Consider the following 20,813-nt stretch of genomic DNA (forward strand, 5'->3'; position numbering starts at 1 on the left):
CGGTTGGTTGGGCATCTGACTTCGACTCAGGTCATGATCTCATGGCTCATGGGTTTGACCTCACGGGCTCTGTTCTGACAGCTCAGAGCCTGAAGCCTGCTTCAAATTTTGTGTCTCCATCTCTCTCTGCCTCTTCCCCACTCGCACTCTGCCTTTCTCTCTCTCTCTCAAGAATAAACATTAAAATAGAATGGCAATTCTCCCCCAAAGTAATCTAGATTCAACACAAACTCCATCAAAATCCTAAGAGTTTTTTTTTTACAGATGTTACCAACTGATCCTAAAATGTATGTGGAAATGCAACAGACTCAGAATAGCCAAACCAGTCTCAAAAAAAAAAAAAAAAATTATATTTCCCAATTTTGAAACTTACTACAAAGCTACAATGATCATGACAATGTTGTAGTAGCATAAAGATAGACATATAGCATATAGATCAATGGAACTCTCAACAGAATTGAGAAACCAGAAATAAACCCTTATGTTTATGGTCAATTGATATTCACAAAGGTCCCAAGGTAATTCAAGGAGGAAAGGATAGTCTTTTCAACAAATGATGTTTAGAAAAATTGGATATTTCATGCAAAAAAAAGATGGCCTTTAGATTAGGGTTCAGTGAACTCTAGTGCTTGAGCCAAATCTAACCCAACACTTTTATAAGTAAAGTTTTATTAGAACATAGCCACACTCATTTGTTTATACACTGACTGTGGCTTCTTTAACCCTATAATGGCAGAGTTGAGTAGAAGTGATAGAGACCTCCTGGTGAGCAAAACAGAAAGTATTTACTAACTGGTCATTTACAGAAAAACTTTGCCAACCCCCGATTTAAAGCCTTACCTCATAACATATAAAAATTAACACAAAATGGATCATAGAACTAAATATAAAAGCCAAAACTATAAAACTCTCAGAAATATAGGAAAAAAAATTCATAACCTTGGGTTACACAAAGATTTCTAAGATATGAAGCACAACCAATAAAAGAAAAAACTGATAAATTAAACTTCATCAAAATTACAAGGTTTGTACTTCAAAAAAGACACCAATAAGAAAATGAAAAGACAAGCCACACGTTGGGAGAAAATATTTGCAATTTGTAATACAATAAAAGACTCATATCCAGGGGCGCCTGGGTGGCTCAGTCGGTTAAGCAGCCAACTTCGGCTCAGGTCATGATTTCACGGTCCGTGAGTTCAAGCCCCACGTCGGGCTCTGTACTGACAGCTCAGAGCCTGGAGCCTGTTTCAGATTCTGTGTCTCCCTCTCTCTGACCCTCCCCCGTTCATGCTCTGTCTCTCTCTGTCTCAAAAATAAATAAACGTTAAAAAAAAAAAATTTAAAAAAAAAAGACTCATATCCAGCATTAAAAAATCGTGTAACTTGGGGCGCCTGGGTGGCACAGTCGGTTAAGAGTCCGACTTCAGCCAGGTCACGATCTCGCGGTCCGTGAGTTCGAGCCCCGCGTCGGGCTCTGGGCTGATGGCTCAGAGCCTGGAGCCTGTTTCCGATTCTGTGTCTCCCTCTCTCTCTGCCCCTCCTCCGTTCATGCTCTGTCTCTCTCTGTCCCAAAAATAAATAAACGTTGAAAAAAAATTAAAAAAAAAAAAAAAATCGTGTAACTCATAATAAAAAGACAAACAACCCTAGTAAAAGTGGGCAAAAGATCCGAATACATATTTCACCAAAGAAAATTTACGGATGGCAAATAAGCCCATGAAAAGATGTTCAACACGATTAGATACTTGCATGTAAATTCATGCCACAGTGAAATTCATGCCACATGTAAATTCAAGCCACAGTGAAATACCATTTCATACCCACTAGAATTGCTACAATCAAGAAAACAAACAGTAAGTGTTGGTGAGGATGTCGAGAAGACGGAACCCTCATCTACTGCCAGCAGGAATGTAAAATGGTACAGCCGCTTCAGAAAACAGTTTGACAGTTTCTTAAAAAGTGAAACCTAACAACTCACTGAATTCATAAGCAGAATGACCCAGCAACTCTACCCTTAGGTATCTATGCAAGAAAAATGAAAATATAGGTCTGCCAAAAAAAAAAAAAAAAAAGTTGTATGCAAATGTTCACAACATTATTCATAATATAAAGAACCGGAAGCAATTCAAATGTCCACCAACTAGTGACTGGATGAACAAAATGCAGGACAGCCAGGCAATGAGATACTACTCGGCAATAAAAAGGAACAAGCTGCTGATATATGCTACATCAAGAAACCGACACCAAAAACATTGTGCTCAGTGAAAGAAGCCAGACGTCAAAGATCTGAGTGCATTCATATGAAATGTCCAGAAAAAGCAAACTCAGAGCAACAGAAGGATTAATGGTTACCTGGGGCGGGGCGTGGGAGTGGGGACGGACTGCAAATAGGCACAAACGATCTTTTTAGGTCCTGAGAATAAATGTTCTAAAATCTGATTGTGGTGACAGTTGCTCAACTCCATAAGTCTGCTAAAAATCATTCAAATGGGTGATTTTCACATGTAAAAGACATCTCAAAAATATGATTTTAAAAACAGAGAAGAAAAACCACCACCATCAGAGAACATCTTTTCAAAGCCCACTCTTGATTAGAGACCTGCAGTGTTGCCTCCAAGGTAACACACGGACAAGCCCTCCCTGGCGATTCAGGACCCATCACCTGTCTAGCCTCAGTGCCGGGCCAGCTTTCAACATCCCGACCCCTCTGTCGCTGGCCAAGCACATGGCGTGTGGAGCCGGAATGAGCCTCCAACTCTACCCCTAACTAGCTGCGCCCTTGGGTTACTTGGCCTCCTTGAACCTATGTCACGTCTGAGATGTGGACAACAGCTCACAAGGTCAGCAGGAGGGGGATATCTGAGCTAGTGCTCAGAAAACACAGCACAGATTGCATGCTTCTCATGGCTGGCTCGGGCACATCTCCAGCGTCCCCCGCTCAGAGCGGCAGTGTCCGCCATCCCAATGCAAGCAAGGATCCCCGTTACTCTGCACACTTTTGTTTCCTTCAGAGTACTTGCAGCTTTTTCTTCCTTTGCCTCTTTTTTCCTTTCTTGGTCTGTTCTGACATTGGGCTGAGGTCTCCATGAGGGTAAGGACCTTATGCTTTGTCCGATGGCCTCTGCAAGGCCAGGCCCAGTGCTTGGCGAGTAATCTGTGTGCAGTAAGCATTTGCTGAGGTGACGGATAAATTGTGGCTACAGGTAGTGTTCAGGCGTATGGCTTCTCTGGCAGGGGCATGTTTGGGGACTGTTTCTTGTGCCTCTTCTACATCCTCCTTGGTCCTCCCCTCGGCAGTGGTCCAGACTTGCCTCACGAAAGCAAGGAATGATGGCAAATGTGATGTAGCCAAGACAGTGTGATGGGTCTGGGGACACAGCTATCATGCAGACGGCCAGGAAGTGAGTTGGGAAGAGTAGCAGGCAGCCAAGCAGCTGGAAACGGAAAAGGCTGGAGAACAGTGGAGTCTAGACGTTGAAAAGCAACCAACTTCAGCTGAGTTACCAAATACAGCTGCTTCCATGGGGCAGAGAAGTGAGCACACACAGGACATTATTGTCGTGTGTGAACCTTCTCTCATTGGAGGATAAGGTTAAATATACTGGCTAAAATGAGATCTTTATGTATTTCACACATGCCTGCTCTGAAAACTGGAGTTGCATATAATTGCAGCATTTTGCATTAATTAAATTTCTCTTACCTTCCGTGGAATTAGGGCTTGAACTCAATATGTAAATTTATGCAAATAAATGTGCAAAGGAGCAAGGCCCTAGCACTGAATCTTAAGGGAACTTGAGTACTTTCCAGGATCAGGGCCTGGGGATTAAATACGAGTAGTCTTTAAGAATATTTAACTTTCTCTGAAGGACCTGGGACAGATACTCTTCTTCAGCACCTACCTTCTACTTAAACTAACTTCTCATTTGGTTCATCCAATGATCTCTGCTGATTTTTTACTTGCCTGCTTAAGGACAAGGTGGACTCCCCAACTCTCAAGTAACTCTGCTAGTAGAAAAAGCCCCCACAACAAAACACTTCATTGCCATCACCTCCTTTCTCAAATCTCCTTCTCCCAAACCAGGCACACAAGTGGAAGGAAGGAAGGAAGGAAGGAAGGAAGGAAGGAAGGAAGGAAGGAAGGGGCTCTCATTTGATGGGGCCATGCACCCCACTGTGTGCCTCTAGGCAAGTCATTTATTCTGATGAGTTCACAGTCAGTCACCAAACCTCCCTCTAATTTTAACAGTCTCTGGGAGAACTAAGTGGGGTGCCAGTACCCTGTCGGAACAGGTAGAGGTTGTGTCGCACAATTTTCAGGCTGCCTTGCATATCACTGGGGGAGGGAGCTTGGAGTAGTGAGAAAAGGCTGTTTCTTGCTCCCAAAAGATCTGGACTAAAGTCCCATCAGTCACTCAGATAATACCTCAAAGTTTGAACAGCCCTAAGCCTGATTCTCCATCTTTAAAGAGAACTTACACTTTGTGGAACTAAGGGAACTAGATGTAAAATGTACTAGTCTGATATCATACCTCCCCCCCAAAAATGATCCTCTGTCAACTTAGAGGAACTCAACTTCCTTGAATCTTAGAAGACCTGACTTTGACCTAATTTTCCAACATTCCCAAACACAGAATACCAGGTGACAAAGGTGAGAGAGCACCCAAATACAGCCAATGATGTTTTTCTAAATTCCAATTCAGGCTCCTGCCTCTCAACCTTCAAACAGGAGCCAACTCCTCCCCGTTTTGTCCTCATCAAGAGCCCGGTCAAGACTAGATAAGGCCTAGCAAGCACCAAATGTGCTAAGTACTATCCTAGACTAAGAATAGAGACCCCCACAAAACACTACTGTTTCTAAACACTTACACACACATATCTTAAACAGTACCTAGGATTACACACCCTCCCCTGATTTTTCTAAAAACACAGGGATTGAGATTCAAATGAGAAGTTGTTCACCCAAGGGCACACCGCTAATGAGCATCTGCTCAGAAATTAGACTTCCTGAGGTCTTTTTCTGAGTTACTCTGTAATTTAACTAATTCACCTACACCCCGACCTGTGCATTCTATTTCAACGTGGTTACTATTTCACTGGTCTTATCCTTTGAACCACTCAAACAATGGTTTACAAACCACCCACTATGTGCCAGGCACAGGTTTATGAACTGCAGCATTCAGTCAACAGGGCTTGGAGTTGGCCTCCATCAATCCCAGCTCTCCCTCTTGTCATCTAGGTGACCTTGGGTAAGTTACTTCACCTCTCAGTGCCTTACTTGTCCTTATTGGCAACTAGAATTATACCTCTCCCACGGGGCTGTTGAAAATTAAATGAAAGGTTGCCTGTAAAGGATTCAGAGGAATCCATGGTCCCCACTAAGAACTCAAATGTGAGCTGCTTTTATTATTCCTCTAAGTTCTGGGGATAGAGTCTTGAAAAGGACAAGAGCCTTGGTCTCAAGGAGCTTTCGCTGTGGTGGGAAACACAATAAACAAGTTAACTATCAATAGAGGTTCCCAATGGTGATTCTTCTATGAAAAAAAAAAAAAAAAAAAAAAAAATGTGTGATAGTGTGGGTGGGAAGCTACTTTAGATTGACCGGTCACCTAAGGATACTCAGATGATTCTCAAACTGTGACAGTATGATAAGAGCCTAATCTAGGAAAAGACAGAGAGAGGGCAGAAAACAGCAAATGCAGAGGTCCTATGCTTGGAACAAGCCAACATCTTGCGGTCGGGAAGCCAGTAAATAGACGGGTGGTGGGAGGGAGGGAACTGGGTGAGATGCGGGCACACGGGTCAGAAGAACCGCTTTGTAAAACAAGGTAAAGTGGTTCCTCTTCATCTTAAATGCGCTAGACATCCACTGGAGAGGATTAAGCAAGGGGAAGGGCATATGATCTGATTCACAACTTTTAAACTGCTCCTTCGGCTGCGGTGTCGAGAATCCGAGAGCCTCAGTGAAGAGGCGGTTGCGTTGTCCTGGACTGGAAGCATCCCACGTACATGTAACACGATGTGTGCACTGGGGTGCAGGGGAACAAATGCAGGTCTGCAACAACTCAACCGGAGCTGGAATGTGGCCTCCCCACCTCTCCCCATTCTCCGCTTTCTCCCCTGATGCCAGAGTAGTGAAGCCTGAAGGCGGCCACTGCCCGGATGGCGGACACCGGGCATCCCCCGAGCCTCGGGTCCCTCACGTACACGGCGGAGGGAGAGATGCTCGCCACGAGGGCGTTGGGAGGGCTCAACGAGCGAGGCGCGCCCGCCCAATCTCGGGCCCGAACCTCCCCTCAGGCTGGCCCGCGCCCTCCACGCCCACCCGGCCCAGGCCGCGCTCGCTCTTCGCGCCCGCCGGCGGCCCGCTCACCCGGATGCCCTGCAGCACCCGGACCCGCTCCTCTTCGTCCATTCCGAAGGACACCCTGCGGGCCTCGCTGCTCTCGGTGCTCCCCATGGCAAGAGGCGAGCCGGCAGGCGGCCACGCGACTCGGCTCCAGAGCAACCAGACGGACGCCAGGCTCTGGCTCCCTATGCGCCCCGCGCTTCCCGGGACTCGGGCTGCTGCGGCACAAGCCAACAAAGCCCCGTCCTATTGGCCGCCGCTGGAGGTTCAGCCAATCATGTGGCGCGGGCCCGCGGGGCGTTGTGGGGGTTGTAGTCTCCAAGGTCCGAACTGCCCATCTGTAACTAGAGATCACGCGGAGGCATGGTGCGTGAGCGGTGGAAAGCGCGTTAGAGTGCAGCAGCCAGGGGAAAGATCACCCTGGAAGCAGAATCGAGGGTGATGATCTAAGGCCAGGAGACCAGCGGGGAGTCCGAGGCAGGCATGTCAGGGCGACCTTCGCATGGTTTGCTGCTTGGCGCCTTCAGCAAACTCTTGTTGAGCCGCGCTCAACTAAGAACTGCACAAACATTGAACTAGCCGCGGAGAATGCAAAGACGAACACGACACGCCCAGCCATCGTGAGGTTTAGATGCAATGGAAGGAACAAATGAAAAGACAAACAAGCAAGCACATAAATAAACTTACTAATCACTGTAATAAATGCCAAAAACGGAAAACTACGTCATAATGCCAGGGCGGAAATTAATAGGAGGGGCCTCCTTTAATTTGAGAGGCCACAGCAACCTCTCTGAGAAGGAAACATTTGAGTTGAGACTTTAGGATGAGTAGGAGTCAGCCAGGAGAAGACGGGAAGAACTTGGCTAGGAACCAACCAGTATAAAGGCCCTGAGGCAAAGAAGACCTTGCCACCCACATTCAAGAAATAGAAAGAGGGCCCAGCCATGTGACTGGAAAGTGAGAAGGGAGCCATAGGCAAGAAGGCCAGAGGAGCCAGAAGGGTTCAGATCACGTAGGGCCTTATAAGCCAGGGTCAAAATTTTATTCTAAATGCCCTGGAATGCAGTGAATGATCATAGGCATTTAGGAAACATTGGCCAATGAGCACACATGCCATGCATTGAGTGCAGTATATCAAGCATTGTGTTTATGCTTCTTATACAGGATCATATGTGTAATGGAGGAACATAAATGATTGCAATTTACAGCCACAGTGACCTTGAATGAAGCCCCCTTTTATTCAACTGAGTTTCTGAATGGCTTTGATTTACCAAGGTGGGCCTGGACGTGAGTTTGGAATCGAACCGAGGCACACTGGATCGCAACATGAAATAGCAAGAATCATTTGGAGCTGCTTTGGGGAACCTGGAAAAGAAGGAGTGAGGAGGAGAGAGACCAATGAGAATAGCTTCAGTGAAGAAGCCAGTGAACATTCCAGAGGTGGGGACAGAGGATTTTTATGAACAAAGGTATCTGCTACTGTCATTGAAAATACTTTGATTTGGGGCCTTTGATTTGAGTCACCTGGGTGACTCAGTCAGTTAAGCGTTCGACTTCAACTCAGGTCATGATCTCATGGTGCGTGGGTTCGAGCCCTGCATCAGGCTCTATGCTGACAGCTCAGAGCCTGGAGCCTGCTTCAGATTCTGTGTCTCCTTCTCTCTCTGCTCCTCCCCCACTCACACTCTGTCTTTCTCTCTCTCTGTCTCAAAAATAAGTAAACATTAAAAAAAAAAAAAAAAAGAGAGGGGCCCGTAGGTGGCTCAGTCGGTTAAGCGTCTGACTTTGGCTCGGGTCATGATCTCACGGTTCATGGGTTCATGAGTTTGAGCCCCTCGTCGGGCTTTGTGCTGACAGCTCGGACGGAGCCTGGAGCCTGCTTTGGATTTTGTGTCTCCCTCTCTCTCCACCCCTCCCCTGCTCGTGCTCTGTCGCTCTCTGTCTCTCAAAAATAAATAAACGCTGAAAAAAAATGTTTTTAATTAAAAAAATAAAATGCTTTGATTTGTAAATCTCCCTCCTACCCTTCTCTCCTCCCTTTCTCCCCTATAAGCAGAGCCCGAGAAAGTGATTCTGGTTCAAGTGGTTTATTGGGGAGTGCCTCCAGAGAAATGAAGGAAGGGAACAGGATGAGGTGGGAGAAAGCTAAGTAAAGATGTGGTCAAAACTGGAGACTGGCTGCGGCCTAATTCTGGGTGGAGTGGCAGTGGGGGCGGTGCTCTAGAGAACAAATTATATCCAAAATTGGTTTCATCATTTGACAAGGGGACAGGCCTTCTGTGCCCCACATCAGTCAGTTAGTGACAGCCCCAGGACAACTCCCCAGTGAAGGGGGCATCTGTGAGCTGCCAACAGCTCACAGCCACAGAAGCTGGGGGATGGTCTCACCAGCTGGTAAAAAATCTGGGTGGGGTACTATCAGTATCCACTCATGCTGCACATGTTTTTGAAGGTCTCCCAAACACCCAAACATCTATGGCTATGGAGGGGGCGGGGGGTGTAAAATTGAGGGAAGGGATGGGCTTCTCTTCCGGGTCAGATGATGGAATAACACCCTGAACTGATTCCGCAAAATGGGAGTCCAGACCGCAGATCTGAGCATGGGACGGTGTGCAGTCTTCCCCACCTCCACTGTGTGCAAAGTCTGGGGAGAGAATCAGAGCCCCACAAGACTTAGATTGGGGGTTACAGTGCCAGCAGCCTAGCTGAGCCTCATGACAACCAACCCGATGAGTTCTATACTGCAAATAGGGGAAGATAACATGACATTATAAATCCAAAGTAGGATGAGTAAAGGCAGTGGCATAGGAATGCAGAGGAAAGGAGAGGAAGGGAGATTTATATATTTTGAAGACCTTTGTGTCAGGTTCCATGACACAAGCATCATTTGTGTGCAGTTAATCCATAAGCAATTCATTTAATCCTGGAAACCATCCAGAGGGAGTTATTTCCCCATTCTAAGGCCTAGGAAACTAAGGCTTTGGGGAGGTAAGGTGTTGTAACAGGCCTACTAGTTGCTGCCCAATACCCATTCTCTCCTTCCTTACAACAGAACCCCAATCTCCTTCGGTGCAGCAACATACCTGGTTAGAAAAATTGGCCAAATTCAGAACAATTTGAGCATTATAACAATTTGACGATTTGAGCTTATAACATATTAATTTTTTTTAATCCAATAGTCATGTGTTGGAAGAGAAGGTAGGAGAAAAAATGGATCACTTTACAAAAGAATGCCAGCAAATCAATGTGGGATTTAAAAATCACCATTTTGCTGGGGTGCCTGGGTGGCTCAGTTGGTTAAGTGTCCGACTTTGACTCAGGTCATGATCTTGCGGTTTGTGAGTTTGAGCCCTGTGTCAGGCTCTGTGCTGACAGCTCAGAACCTGGAGCCTGCTTCAGATCCTGTGTCTCCCTTTCTCTTTGCCTCTCCCTGCTCACTCTCTGTCTCTCAATAACAAGTAAACATTAAAAAAATTTTTTTAATTAAAAAAATCACCATTGTGCAAGGCTCAGTGAAGCAGGTGAATCGGGCAAAAGTCATCAATGGATACTAAAAGCATTGAGTGAAATGTGGTTGGAGAACAGGATATTCAGGTAACCTGCAAGTTTCACTGCAGATTTCTTAACTATTACAAAGGGAAACGGGATTACAGTGGCATGACCTGGGTGTGGCTGCCTTAACCAAATGGTCAGATTTAGGATACAGAGAGTAGGACCATCAGACTTGATGTCCCTCCTGACGGAATGCAGTAAAGCGCACACACAGCTCCTGTGGAGTGGTATCAAAGATGTGTGACCTGAATCTAATCACAAGGAAACAAGCAGGCAGATCCACAATGTGAAACCTTCCATAAAACAACTGTCCTGGACTCTTCCAAAAGGTCAATGTCGTGGAAAACAAAACAAAACAAAGATGCAGACAATGAAATGTAACTGAGAATCTTGATTAGATCCCGGATTAAAATGACAACAGCAAAGGGGTACCTGGCTGGCTCAGTCAGTTAAGCATCTGACTTTGACTTAGGTCATGATCTCACGGTTCCTGGGTTCGAGCCTCCCATCGGACTCTGTGCTGACAGCTCAGAGCCGGGGGAGCCTGCTTCAGATCCCATGTCTCCCTTTCTCTTTGCCCCTCCCCCACTCACACTCTGTCTCTTTCTCTCAAAAGTGAATAATCATTAAAAAAATTGTTTTAAATGACGACAGTAAAAATAACAACAATGACGCTATAAAAAGGTACTTGGGATGACTGAGAAAGTTTTGGATACAGAACAACGTCCTAGGTGATATTATTGAATTAATGTTTATTTTCTTGTTCTTGGGAGATGTACATTAAAGTACTTGGGGGTGGAGTATCCTAGTATCTGCAACGTGCACTTAAACCATTCAGAAAAAAGTGTTCACGATAGGTGAATCTAGGTGATTCCTAGATTATATAGGGATATATGTATATATTAGAGTCCATTGTATTATTCATTCACTGTTCATATAGTCTTGAAAATTTTCGGAATAATAAGTAGGAGGGAAATAAAATAAAATTCTGCACTTTGCAGGGTGCCTGGGTGGCTCAGTTAGTTGAGTGTCTGACTTCGGCTCAGGTCATGATCCAATGGTTCATCAGGCTCACTCCTGTCAGCGCAGAACCCGCTTCGGATCCTCTGTCCCGCTCTTTCCCTGCCCTTCCCCTGCTCATGCTCGCTCTTAAAAAAAAAAAATGCACTTGGCAAAAAAATATCTCCTGCCCCAGGTTTCCTTGACCATGGCATCACCTGGAAGTGACCTTGTGACCTAGCTTTAGCCAAGGAGGCTCTTGAGCAGTGTGATACCTGGAGAACAGCATAGGGCCTGAAGAGAGCAGTAGGACCCCGGGCATATTATTGAATATCTTTGTGCCTCAGTTTTTTTTTTTTTTTAATTTTTTTTCAACGTTTATTTATTTTTGGGACAGAGAGAGACAGAGCACAAACGGGGGAGGGGCAGAGAGAGAGGGAGACACAGAATCGGAAACAGGCTCCAGGCTCTGAGCCATCAGCCCAGAGCCCGACGCGGGGCTCGAACTCACAGACCGCGAGATCGTGACCTGGCTGAAGTCGGACGTGTGCCTCAGTTTTCTGATGGATATGAGTCGTGTTGATACTACACTTCCAGAGCTCAGCACTTAGTGAACTAAGTTGGTGACAGCAATTATTATCGAAGGATTTTGTTTTTGGAGATAATACTTTGGCAACTAGTATAGAGGGTGTGTTGGAGAGGGCCTTGTGTGAAGGGGCTTCTCTTAGATTGGGTTCTCCAAAATCAAATGAGGAAGAGAAGGGCTGGTAGAGTAGAAAAGTAAGAAAAGTAATGTACTTTGTCTGTGTTAAAAGCCAAAAGGGATCTTTCTCCATAAGGTCAGGAAAAAGACAAGGATATCTCCTTTCATCACTTCTGTTCAGTTTGTACAGAGGTTCCAACCAGGGCAGAAAAGACAAGAAAATGAAATAAAAGTCATCCAGATTGAAAAAGAAGAAGTAAAACAATCTCTGTTTGCAGATAATGTGGTCTTGTATATAGAAAATCCAAAGGAATACACACACACACACACACACACACGCATGCACGCACGCATGCACACTCAACAGGGCTAATAAGCAAGTTCAGCAAGGGTTCAGAATATAAGTTCAATACACAAAAATCAGTTCTAGTTCTATACACTCACAAAGAACAATCCAAAAATCATATTAAGAAGATTCCAGGGGTGCATGGATGGCTCAGTCAGTTAAGTGTCCAACTCTTGATTTAGGTTCAGATCCTGCTTTCACACTTTGTGAGTTCAAGCCCCACATTAGACTCTGTGCTGACCGCTTGGGATTCTTTGTCTCTCCCTCTCTCTCTGTCCTTCCCCCACTTGTGCTGTCTCTGTCTTTCTGAAAATAAATAAATCTACTAAAAAAACAAAAACAAAAAACAAGGGCAAGGTACCTGAATAGACATTTCTCCAAAGAAGATTTACAAAAAGCCAGCAGGTACATGAAAAGATGTTCAACATGACTAGTCATTAGGGAAATGAACATCTAAACCACGATGAGATATCACCTCCTGTTAGAATGGCCATCCCTGAAAAGACAAGGGGTTAACAAATGATGGCATGGATGTGGAGAAAGGGGAATCCTTGTGCACTGTTAATGGGAATGTAAACTGGTGCAGCCACTCTGGAAAACAGTATGGAGGATCTTCAAAAAATCAAAGATAGAATCACCATATGATCCAGCATTTCTGCTTCTGGGAATATATCCAAAGATAATGAAAACACTAACTCAAAAAGACATCTGCAGCAGTATTTACAATAGCCAAGGCATGGAAACAACCTAAGTGTCCATCAGTAGAGGAAGGGGAAAAGAAGTGGTATATATGTATAGTACGGAATATTATTCAGCCATTTAAAAAAATGAGAAAATCCTACCATTTACAACAACATGGATGGAACTTGAGGGTATCGTGTGAAGCGACACAAGTCAGACAGAGACAGACATGTTCTCACTTATAGGGGGGAATTAAAAAAAAACTCATAGAAAAAGAGATCAGAGTTGTGGTCACCAGAGGCAGAGGGCGGGGGAAGAGGGAATTGCCGAAGGTGGTCAAAAGACACAGACTTGCAGTTATGAGGTAAATCAGTCCAGTGACTTATTGGCTAACATCCCATGGTAACATTTCCTGTATATTTCCAGTAAAGTCATTAGGAGAGTACATTCCAGGTAAGTACATTCCAAAAATCCAAAGTACAATCCAGGAAAGTCTTTAGGAGAGTAAATCCTGAGAGCTCTAGTCACAAGGAGAAATTAATTCCTTTATTCTTATTTCTTTTGTTCTTGTATCTATATGAAAAGATGGATGCCAGCCCAGTCTTTTATGGTAATATATGTAAGTCAAACCACCATGCTGTAAGCCTTCAACTTACATATTCTTGTATGTCAATTATTTCTCAATAAAACGGGGAGAAAAAGAAAAAGAGTAGGCTCTGGAGACTAGAGAAGTGGACCCCTGCTTTTCTCTGCCTCAGTGACCCCCTCACTTCATGTTCCACTGGTCATTGGGTCACATGGCTTCACCCAGACTGTAAGGGCTGAGGAGTGTGGTCTCCTCTGAATAGAAGGAAAGAGGGGAGTGCTATCTAAGCACGAGGAACATCAAGCCCAACTGATGAATGAACAACACTTTGCTCCCTGACTGTTTTCTGGGAAGTTCCATATAAGAAAAATGGACTGATAATAACTAAGAAACTCCAGATGCTGAAATGCCCTACTGAGATCACAATCCATTTTGTGAATAGATGTATCGTGATAACCGCATCCACGTCTTCTGCCATGCAATAATTGTCTTCCATAGATGCTTCCTGGGTGCTGAAATTGTCACTCTGTGATGCTGATGTGGATATACCTTTGAAGGCATGACTTGAGCCCCTCATACCTACCCCCGAGAGGCCTGAAGAACAAGAAACAGCTGGATTTGGGGGCCAGTGTACCCTGGAGCCCGCCGAGGCTCGCTATCGAGGACTTTGTCGAGAAGACTGAGAGCTGGGTGGGTTTTGAGAGGTGGAACAGGGGTAGGGGCAGGGCCGGCCGGGTTGAAGGAGAGTAGGGTTTGGCATGAAGGAAGGGAAAAAGATGGACACTCTGCAGGAAGCAGAAAGCTGGGGAAAGTGGTCATGGTTAAAAGTGGCAGATGACTAGATTCAGTTCTGTGGTGTGTGACAGGACCCTCTCCTCCATCTCTGTCTCATCTTCAGTAAGAGGTTCATCTCAGGCATCCGTGCTTTTCAACTAGATTAGGTAGTTTGATGCAACAATGTTTGGATCTGGCTCCTAGCAGACTAGATGGACCTCCCCCAGATTCACCCTTGCCATTGCTAAAGACCCTTCTCTTAGAGAGCGGTTGGCCAATGGTGGACCTAAGGAAGGAGACAGGGCCCAGAGTACCAGAGAATTGGACATGGCGGGAAAAACGCTGGAATGCTTGGTTGAATCATGAGGATGCAAGCCTTGAGTGCCAAGTACATGACTCAAAGCCTGAGGCAGTGGACGGTAGAGAACTCTTGATTTTTGGAGCTGGGGAGGCATCTGATCCAAGTCGCACTTTGGGACGCTCTCTTCAACCCCAGAATGGAGGATGTCTTTGGAGAAGCCCTGGAGATGGTCGATGATGAAGCCCGTCCCTGAAACACAACCTGGTCAAAATGCAGAGAGCACTATTTGATCTCCACTATGATCGGAAGTTTAAGGCCATCTGCACTACCCTCCCCCTTGCCTGGCCCTTGACATTGTTGGTTAGGGGAACCTCCTTTCCCAGCCCTGTGTTTCCACAGGAAGAACACCCATTAGCATAACACTTTTTTTTTTTAATGTTTATTTATTTGTGAGAGAGAGACAGAGAGACAGAGCACAAGTGGGGTAAGGGGCAGAGGAAGAGAGAGACACAGAACAGTCTCCAGGCTCTGAGCTGTCAGCACAGAGCCTGACGCGGGGCTTGAACCCATGAACCATGAGATCATGACCTAAGCTTAAGTTGGACACTCAACCGACTGACCACCCAGGCACCTCTTAGCATCACACTCTTGGTCCATCTATGGTGGCTTGAATTTCGAGGAGAGATTTGGCATGTGACACTTGTAGGTTTCACCCTCCGAGGTCTGCATATATGGAACACGCGCATCTCCATGTGGGGGACTTAGTAAGAGTCTGGATCCACCAGCTATCAAGGCTCCTCCTGTCTTTCTCCTCAGCATGTTGATCACGTCTGTCCTCATGGTGTCAGGACGTCAGCCTCAGCTCTGGGGATCTGCCCACCATGGCTGGCTGGAAGAAGGGTTCCCTCCCTCTCTGCACAAAGGAAATCTTTCTCAGAAGTTGCATCGGCCAGTCATGGGTCACACCCTACCCTAAACCAGGCCGTGGCAAAGGGGACAGGATGGCCACAACCACTTTAGAGCAGCGGGATCATATCCTGGGCTGGACACACCACCTGAAGACAACAGCCCCACCCATACCTTCCTAAATAGTCCCTTTATTATTCAAGTGGCCCTTTTGAGCAGCCTTCTGTTTCCTGCCAGGCCTGGATTGTCCCAGGGCTGCTGGGTGTGCAGTGCAAGGTGTGTTGTGTGGCACATCGCTGAGAATGAGTGTGAGTGTGTGTGTGTGTGTGTGTGTGTGTGTGTGTGTGAACAAGGGAAGGGAGGGAGCAAACCCAGACAATGAAGCTGCCCCATCCATTGTTCCCAGGCCCTCACCAGGGCTCAGGTCCCCCGCTGGCTGTCCTAAAATCCGAGAAGTTCCCGGTGTGAAACAAAGCCTCCAGATGGAATGAATCAGCTGAAAAGCATAAGTGGATCAAGCAGAAAGTCAGGATCAGCTTCCCGGCCCTAATTTCCTATTCTGCTTCTCTGAGTTTTCAGCTTCAGCTTCTGCCCTGGATTTAACTGCTCAGCCCTGCGAACGGCTGCTTAGCGAGCAGAACAGCCAGCTGGGGCAAGCAGGATCAGGCTCCCTGGAGCCCGGATTGTCTACACCCCAGCAGTTGCACTCCGGGAAGGTCACCCCCTTCCTGAGCAGAGCTGGCTGGGAGTTGGGGAGGCAGGGAACGTGCATGGCCAAGGATTGCAGTGGAAACAGAGGGAAGCTGGCTCCACAAAGTCAGGGGGGCCACAGAACTCACAACAAGGGCATGGACACCAGAGACTGCTTAGCCAGATTCCCATTTCTTCTCTAATTAGTCTCCCTTTACACACACGCGCGCGCACACACGCACACGCACACACTCATGCACAGCTGTAATCTGAAAGGCAGACCCAGACCCAGGTGGAGGCTGGGCTTCCTACCCTGCTTCAAGCAAAGTCTCTGGTGTCTGGGGCCTAGCGTGCTTAGCACACCCAGAGCAGGTTGGGACGTGGGCAACCACAACCAGACAAAAGCTCACAAAGTCAGGGCTCCAGAGTAGCCCAGAGCATGCCACGGCTCCCGGGCCCTGGGCAAGTGGCAGGTCCCAGACCAGAGCCACAGGGTTCTTGGAGACCTGTTGACCCGGACCTGCCCCTGCTGCTCCCCTCACCCCCCATCCCCCACCGCCAGGAACACCCCCTCCTGTTCTTCCCAGGGAATGTCTCCTCATCACAGGAGTCTTAATCCTGAAGTGGGGAGACCAGATTGGGTGGAGGCCTGAGGCACAGGCAGGGGCAAAGAATTCGGATACGAGGGAGCAGCAGGGGGCAGAAGAGCAAAGGAGAGATGGTGCCCAGAGGCAGTGGGGGGGTGGGTGGGGGCGGGGCTGGAGTTATGGGGGCTGTCAGGAGGTATGGGAACAGATAGAATTTCCCTTTTTTTGGTACTTGCGCCTGAACATATGAGTAGTCCCTGGGTCAGCTGGGCTATTATTGTGAGGCGTGTCCTCATGACCCTGTTTGCACTCAGCCCCGAGGTCACCGTGGGCCCTTTGACCTTAGTGAGTTTCCCATTGCTCAAGCTTGTTGCCTAAAAGCGGCCTCTTCAGATGTCACCTCCTGAGCCAGGCCGCCTCTTCCCCCCTCACACTCCTGTGTTTTACTTTCTTCTTCCCTGAAAAAAAAAAATCACTGTCTGGATCTTTGTTGCTTATATATTTGTTTATGGTTGGTCTCTGCCCAGTATCACCGCAACACATGCACACAGAGCTCCTAAGGTAGAAGCTTCAGAGAAGAGGCCTGCATCTGCTCCATCTATCCCTGAATCCCTAGCATGTAGCCCAGGGCCTGGCACAGAGTGGGTGCTCAGGAAACCCTGACTGGATGAATGAATGAATGAATGAATGAATGAATATGAACCCCCATTAGAGAGAGAAGGAAGTGAATGATTAAGAGTAAAGACTTGCCTTTCAATCCCAGCTGTGCTGTGTGATCAGTAAGTTACTTGCCCTCTCTGTGCCACAGTTTCCCCATCTGTAAAGCAGGGATAAGCACCAGCACATGCCCACGGTGTTGGTGCTGGATTGCGTGAGTTAATACGCATATTGCCCTAGAACCTGGCAAAGAGGAAATACTCAATTATCAGTAGTTATTATTATGCTATCCATCATCCTGAGAAATCTGCCAAATGAGGCTCAGGTAAGAGATGAGACTTGCCTGAGGTTACACAGCTAGAAGGTGGCAGAGACAGGATTTGAACCCAAATATCTAAAATGTTAGGGCCCTTTCTAGGGTCCCACTTGGACTTAGCACACTATCCCCTTGGAGTGTGGCCTGTCTGGCCCTTGGGTATGGCATTTAGGAGCTGGGATGAAGGCAGCCTGGTTATCGACCCACGTGACCATTGATAGTCCGGGCTTGAGGCCCGAGAAGGCGTGTGGGCATGGGACAGGGAAAGAGAGGTTGCTGGTCCAGGAGGCTTGGCACCCTGCTCCCTCTGGCTACCAGTCCTGATAGGGAAACCATGTTGGCACCCAGCCTGGGAGGAGCCGCCCCCACTCCCGGCTTCTGGCCCCACTAGTGATTCCTTCCACCTCTGTAGCTCACATGAAAAGTCACAGAGCCATCCCCCTTCCCCATCATGGGACTCTTAGAGTTCAAGGTTTATGAATTTGTTAAAATGTACCCACAAGCTTTAAGGAAATAACAAGAGCTACAAATTGACACGATTCCTTGGAGAGCTCAATGGTAATCCTAGTTGCCTACTTGGCACTTGGTTTTCCAGCCTTTTGCATCAAGTAGCAGAGGAAGAGAGAGGCCTACCCCTGAGTCCCCCAGGAGCTCTGAGCTGCTGCGGGAGCCTCCTTCAGAACAGTGTGAGGAGCATGGCAGGGGTCACCTTCTCTGCTTTCAAGCCTATTACCCAAGTCCTGCATAGAGCAGAGGCCACACCAGAGTGTGGCTGGAGGACTTTATCCTCTCTGTCACTCCTACTTAGTCATGCTAAACAAAGTACCCTCTAAGTAGAAAACCTGTGTTTGCATTGCAAACAGAGCTTCAAGACAAGATCTCCCAAAGCTCCCCTCGCCTCACAGGTGGCTTGCACAATTTTGTGCTTATTTGCACAAACTCTTGCAATGAAAATCCACATCCGATGCATGTCAGAGCCTAGAACACAACAGGAATTATCAATATTTGCTGAGTGACAGTGTGACTTGCAAATACAGCATCATCGTGTGGGTGGGCATGCTGCAGGAGGGCTGGTGCCCAGAGGGCCCTGGAGCCCCAGGGAGCATGAGGAAGGGTCTCGAGAGGAATGGCCTCCCGAAGATGGAGAGGGGACATGCCAGGCAGAGCACCGGGGAGGGCCAGGAGACGGTGGGGCCTCAGAAAGGCATGTGAGCCAGGATGCAAAATCAGCAGCCGTCTAATCATTCTGGGGGGACTTCCCAAAGAAGTGAGGCCAGGCCTCTTGCTGGACTCCTTCTGGTCGTTGTAACAGTTGTGATAACAGTAACGCCAAAGGGTAAGAAGCAGCAACCAACGAGGGCCAGGCTGAGCTGGCTTGAGCTCTCCTCTCAAGCTCATCTCCAAGGAGCATGCTACCTGACCACACAGACCATTTCCCGGGCCTTTCGGATGGAGTTGGGAAGAAGATTGGGGAATGTTCGGATCTAGTGTAATCCTCAAACAACCCGATGCGGTATTACTATGACTACTATTATTCCCCCTTCAGGGATGATGGCCCTGGTCAGGAGGGACCCGGCCTCCACGGCACACAGCTATATAATCGGTGGGGGGCCCGGAGGGACCACCGCTTGGAGCCAGTGTGGCAAGGACACACCACACTTTAAAAGGGCTGAGCCTCCTGATTTCACACTTGTCCGGGGAAAGGGACTCCAGCCTGGTAGCAGTTTTTCACTCAGGGAACAGACCACCCACCAGTGCCCTCCTCTCACCCTTCTGATGGACTGTTACGACTAATACAAACCATGCTACGACAAACCATCGTGTATGGGTGTCCTTGTGCACCTGTGCAAGGTTTCTGAAGCACAGATTCCTAAAAGTGAAGCTGCTGGTCAAGGCATGGGTACCACTCAGTCTGTACCAACCGTTCTACCTGCCACCAGTGCGTGAGAATGCCAACTTCCCCCCACCTTTGCCGACAGAGGTGGCACCATTTAATTTTTGCCAGGGTGATGGAGGAAAAAAATACTCGTTTCCGTTTTAGTTGCAACTCCCTAAATATTCCATCTAAAATACCTCTACGTTTGTTTATCGGTCATTGATACTTCTTTTGAAACGTCAATTGCCTTTTCATCTATTTCATCCACCTTGTCTGTCTTGTTTCCGGTCCTTTTGTTATTGATTTGTAGGAGCTCTTTATATGCTCTGGGTGTTACTTCTTTCTTTCAGACGTTTTAACTGTTTTCTCCCAGCCTCCCACTTGTCTTTTAATTTTATGTTATTTTTTGACAAACAAACTGAATTTTGTGTTCAGCCAAATCTTTACGTCACATCTCCCCTTTTTTTATTTGTAGATGTTATGTGTTTGTAAGGAAGTATCTCCTACTAAGATCGTAAGCAGGATTTTTTTACGTTGACCTTTTAAAACTATTGGTAATTTATTTTTATTATGCCATGGTCCTGCTATACAGGATTTTTTCCATATAGACGGTCAATTGCCCTCCCTAAAATTTAGTCAGTATTTCATTGTTTCACCACTGAATTTAAAAAGCCAACTTCAGGGGCGCCTGGGTGGCTTGGTCTGTTAAGCGTCCGACTTCGGCTCAGGTCATGATCTCACAGTCCGTGAGTTCGAGCCCTGCGTCAGGCTCTGTGCTGACAGCTCAGAGCCTGGAGCCTGTTTCAGATTCTGTGTCTCCCTCTCTCTCTGCCCCTCCCCTGTTCATGCTCTGTCTCTCTCTGTCTCAAAAATAAACATTAAAAAAATAAATAAAAAGCCAACTTCATAATCAACTATTTTTTCCATATGTATATAATATGTGTCTACATTTATCTCTCTACTCATTAGCTATTTACACAGAATTTACCACTTATTTAATTGCTATGAAAAGATGTTTGGTATCTGACAAGGGAAATTACCCCTTATTGTTTTTCCTTTTTCAAATTGTCTTCACTACCTCTGGAAATTCCCTCCCAAGGGAAAGAAATCATTTTGTCATACACCATTAACAGTCTTACTGAGATTTTCATTGGGATTTCATTGAATTTATAGATTAATTTATGGGAGAACTGGTGTAATTTCTATCGAAGGTCATTCAGTAAACTTTGGTAGCTTTCCTTACATAATCTGTAGACATTCTTATTAAGTTTCTTTCTAGATATTTTATGGAATTTGTTGCTTTTAAAAATGGGTTCATTTTTCATTTCATTTTCTAATTGGTTTTTGCTAGTATGTAATTAAGCTATCGATTTTTCTTCGCTGACCTAACATGGGGCTACACTGCTTAACTCTCTTACTGGTTTGTCAAGTGATTCTCTTGAGCATTTTCTAAGGAGGTGATCATTTGGTCTGTAATCTTGGATTTGTTCTTT

At 46.5% G+C, this 20,813-nt stretch overlaps 1 protein-coding gene across 3 annotated transcripts in view; it reads right to left on the reverse strand.

The window, feature by feature from the left end:
* Positions 1-6,560, reverse strand: part of CHCHD6 (coiled-coil-helix-coiled-coil-helix domain containing 6) — a 250,270-nt gene extending 243,710 nt beyond the window's left edge. For all 3 annotated transcript variants that reach the window (XM_045494035.1, XM_045494037.1, XM_045494038.1), the window contains exon 1: positions 6,371-6,560. In XM_045494035.1, the coding sequence (XP_045349991.1) occupies positions 6,371-6,457 (87 nt within the window). In that variant the 5' untranslated portion in view covers positions 6,458-6,560. The remainder of the gene's footprint in view (positions 1-6,370) is intronic.
* Between the last annotated feature and the right edge of the window lie 14,253 nt (positions 6,561-20,813).

Source organism: Leopardus geoffroyi, chromosome A2 (assembly GCF_018350155.1).
Source record: "Leopardus geoffroyi isolate Oge1 chromosome A2, O.geoffroyi_Oge1_pat1.0, whole genome shotgun sequence".
In the NCBI taxonomy this organism is placed as follows: Eukaryota; Metazoa; Chordata; class Mammalia; order Carnivora; family Felidae; genus Leopardus; species Leopardus geoffroyi.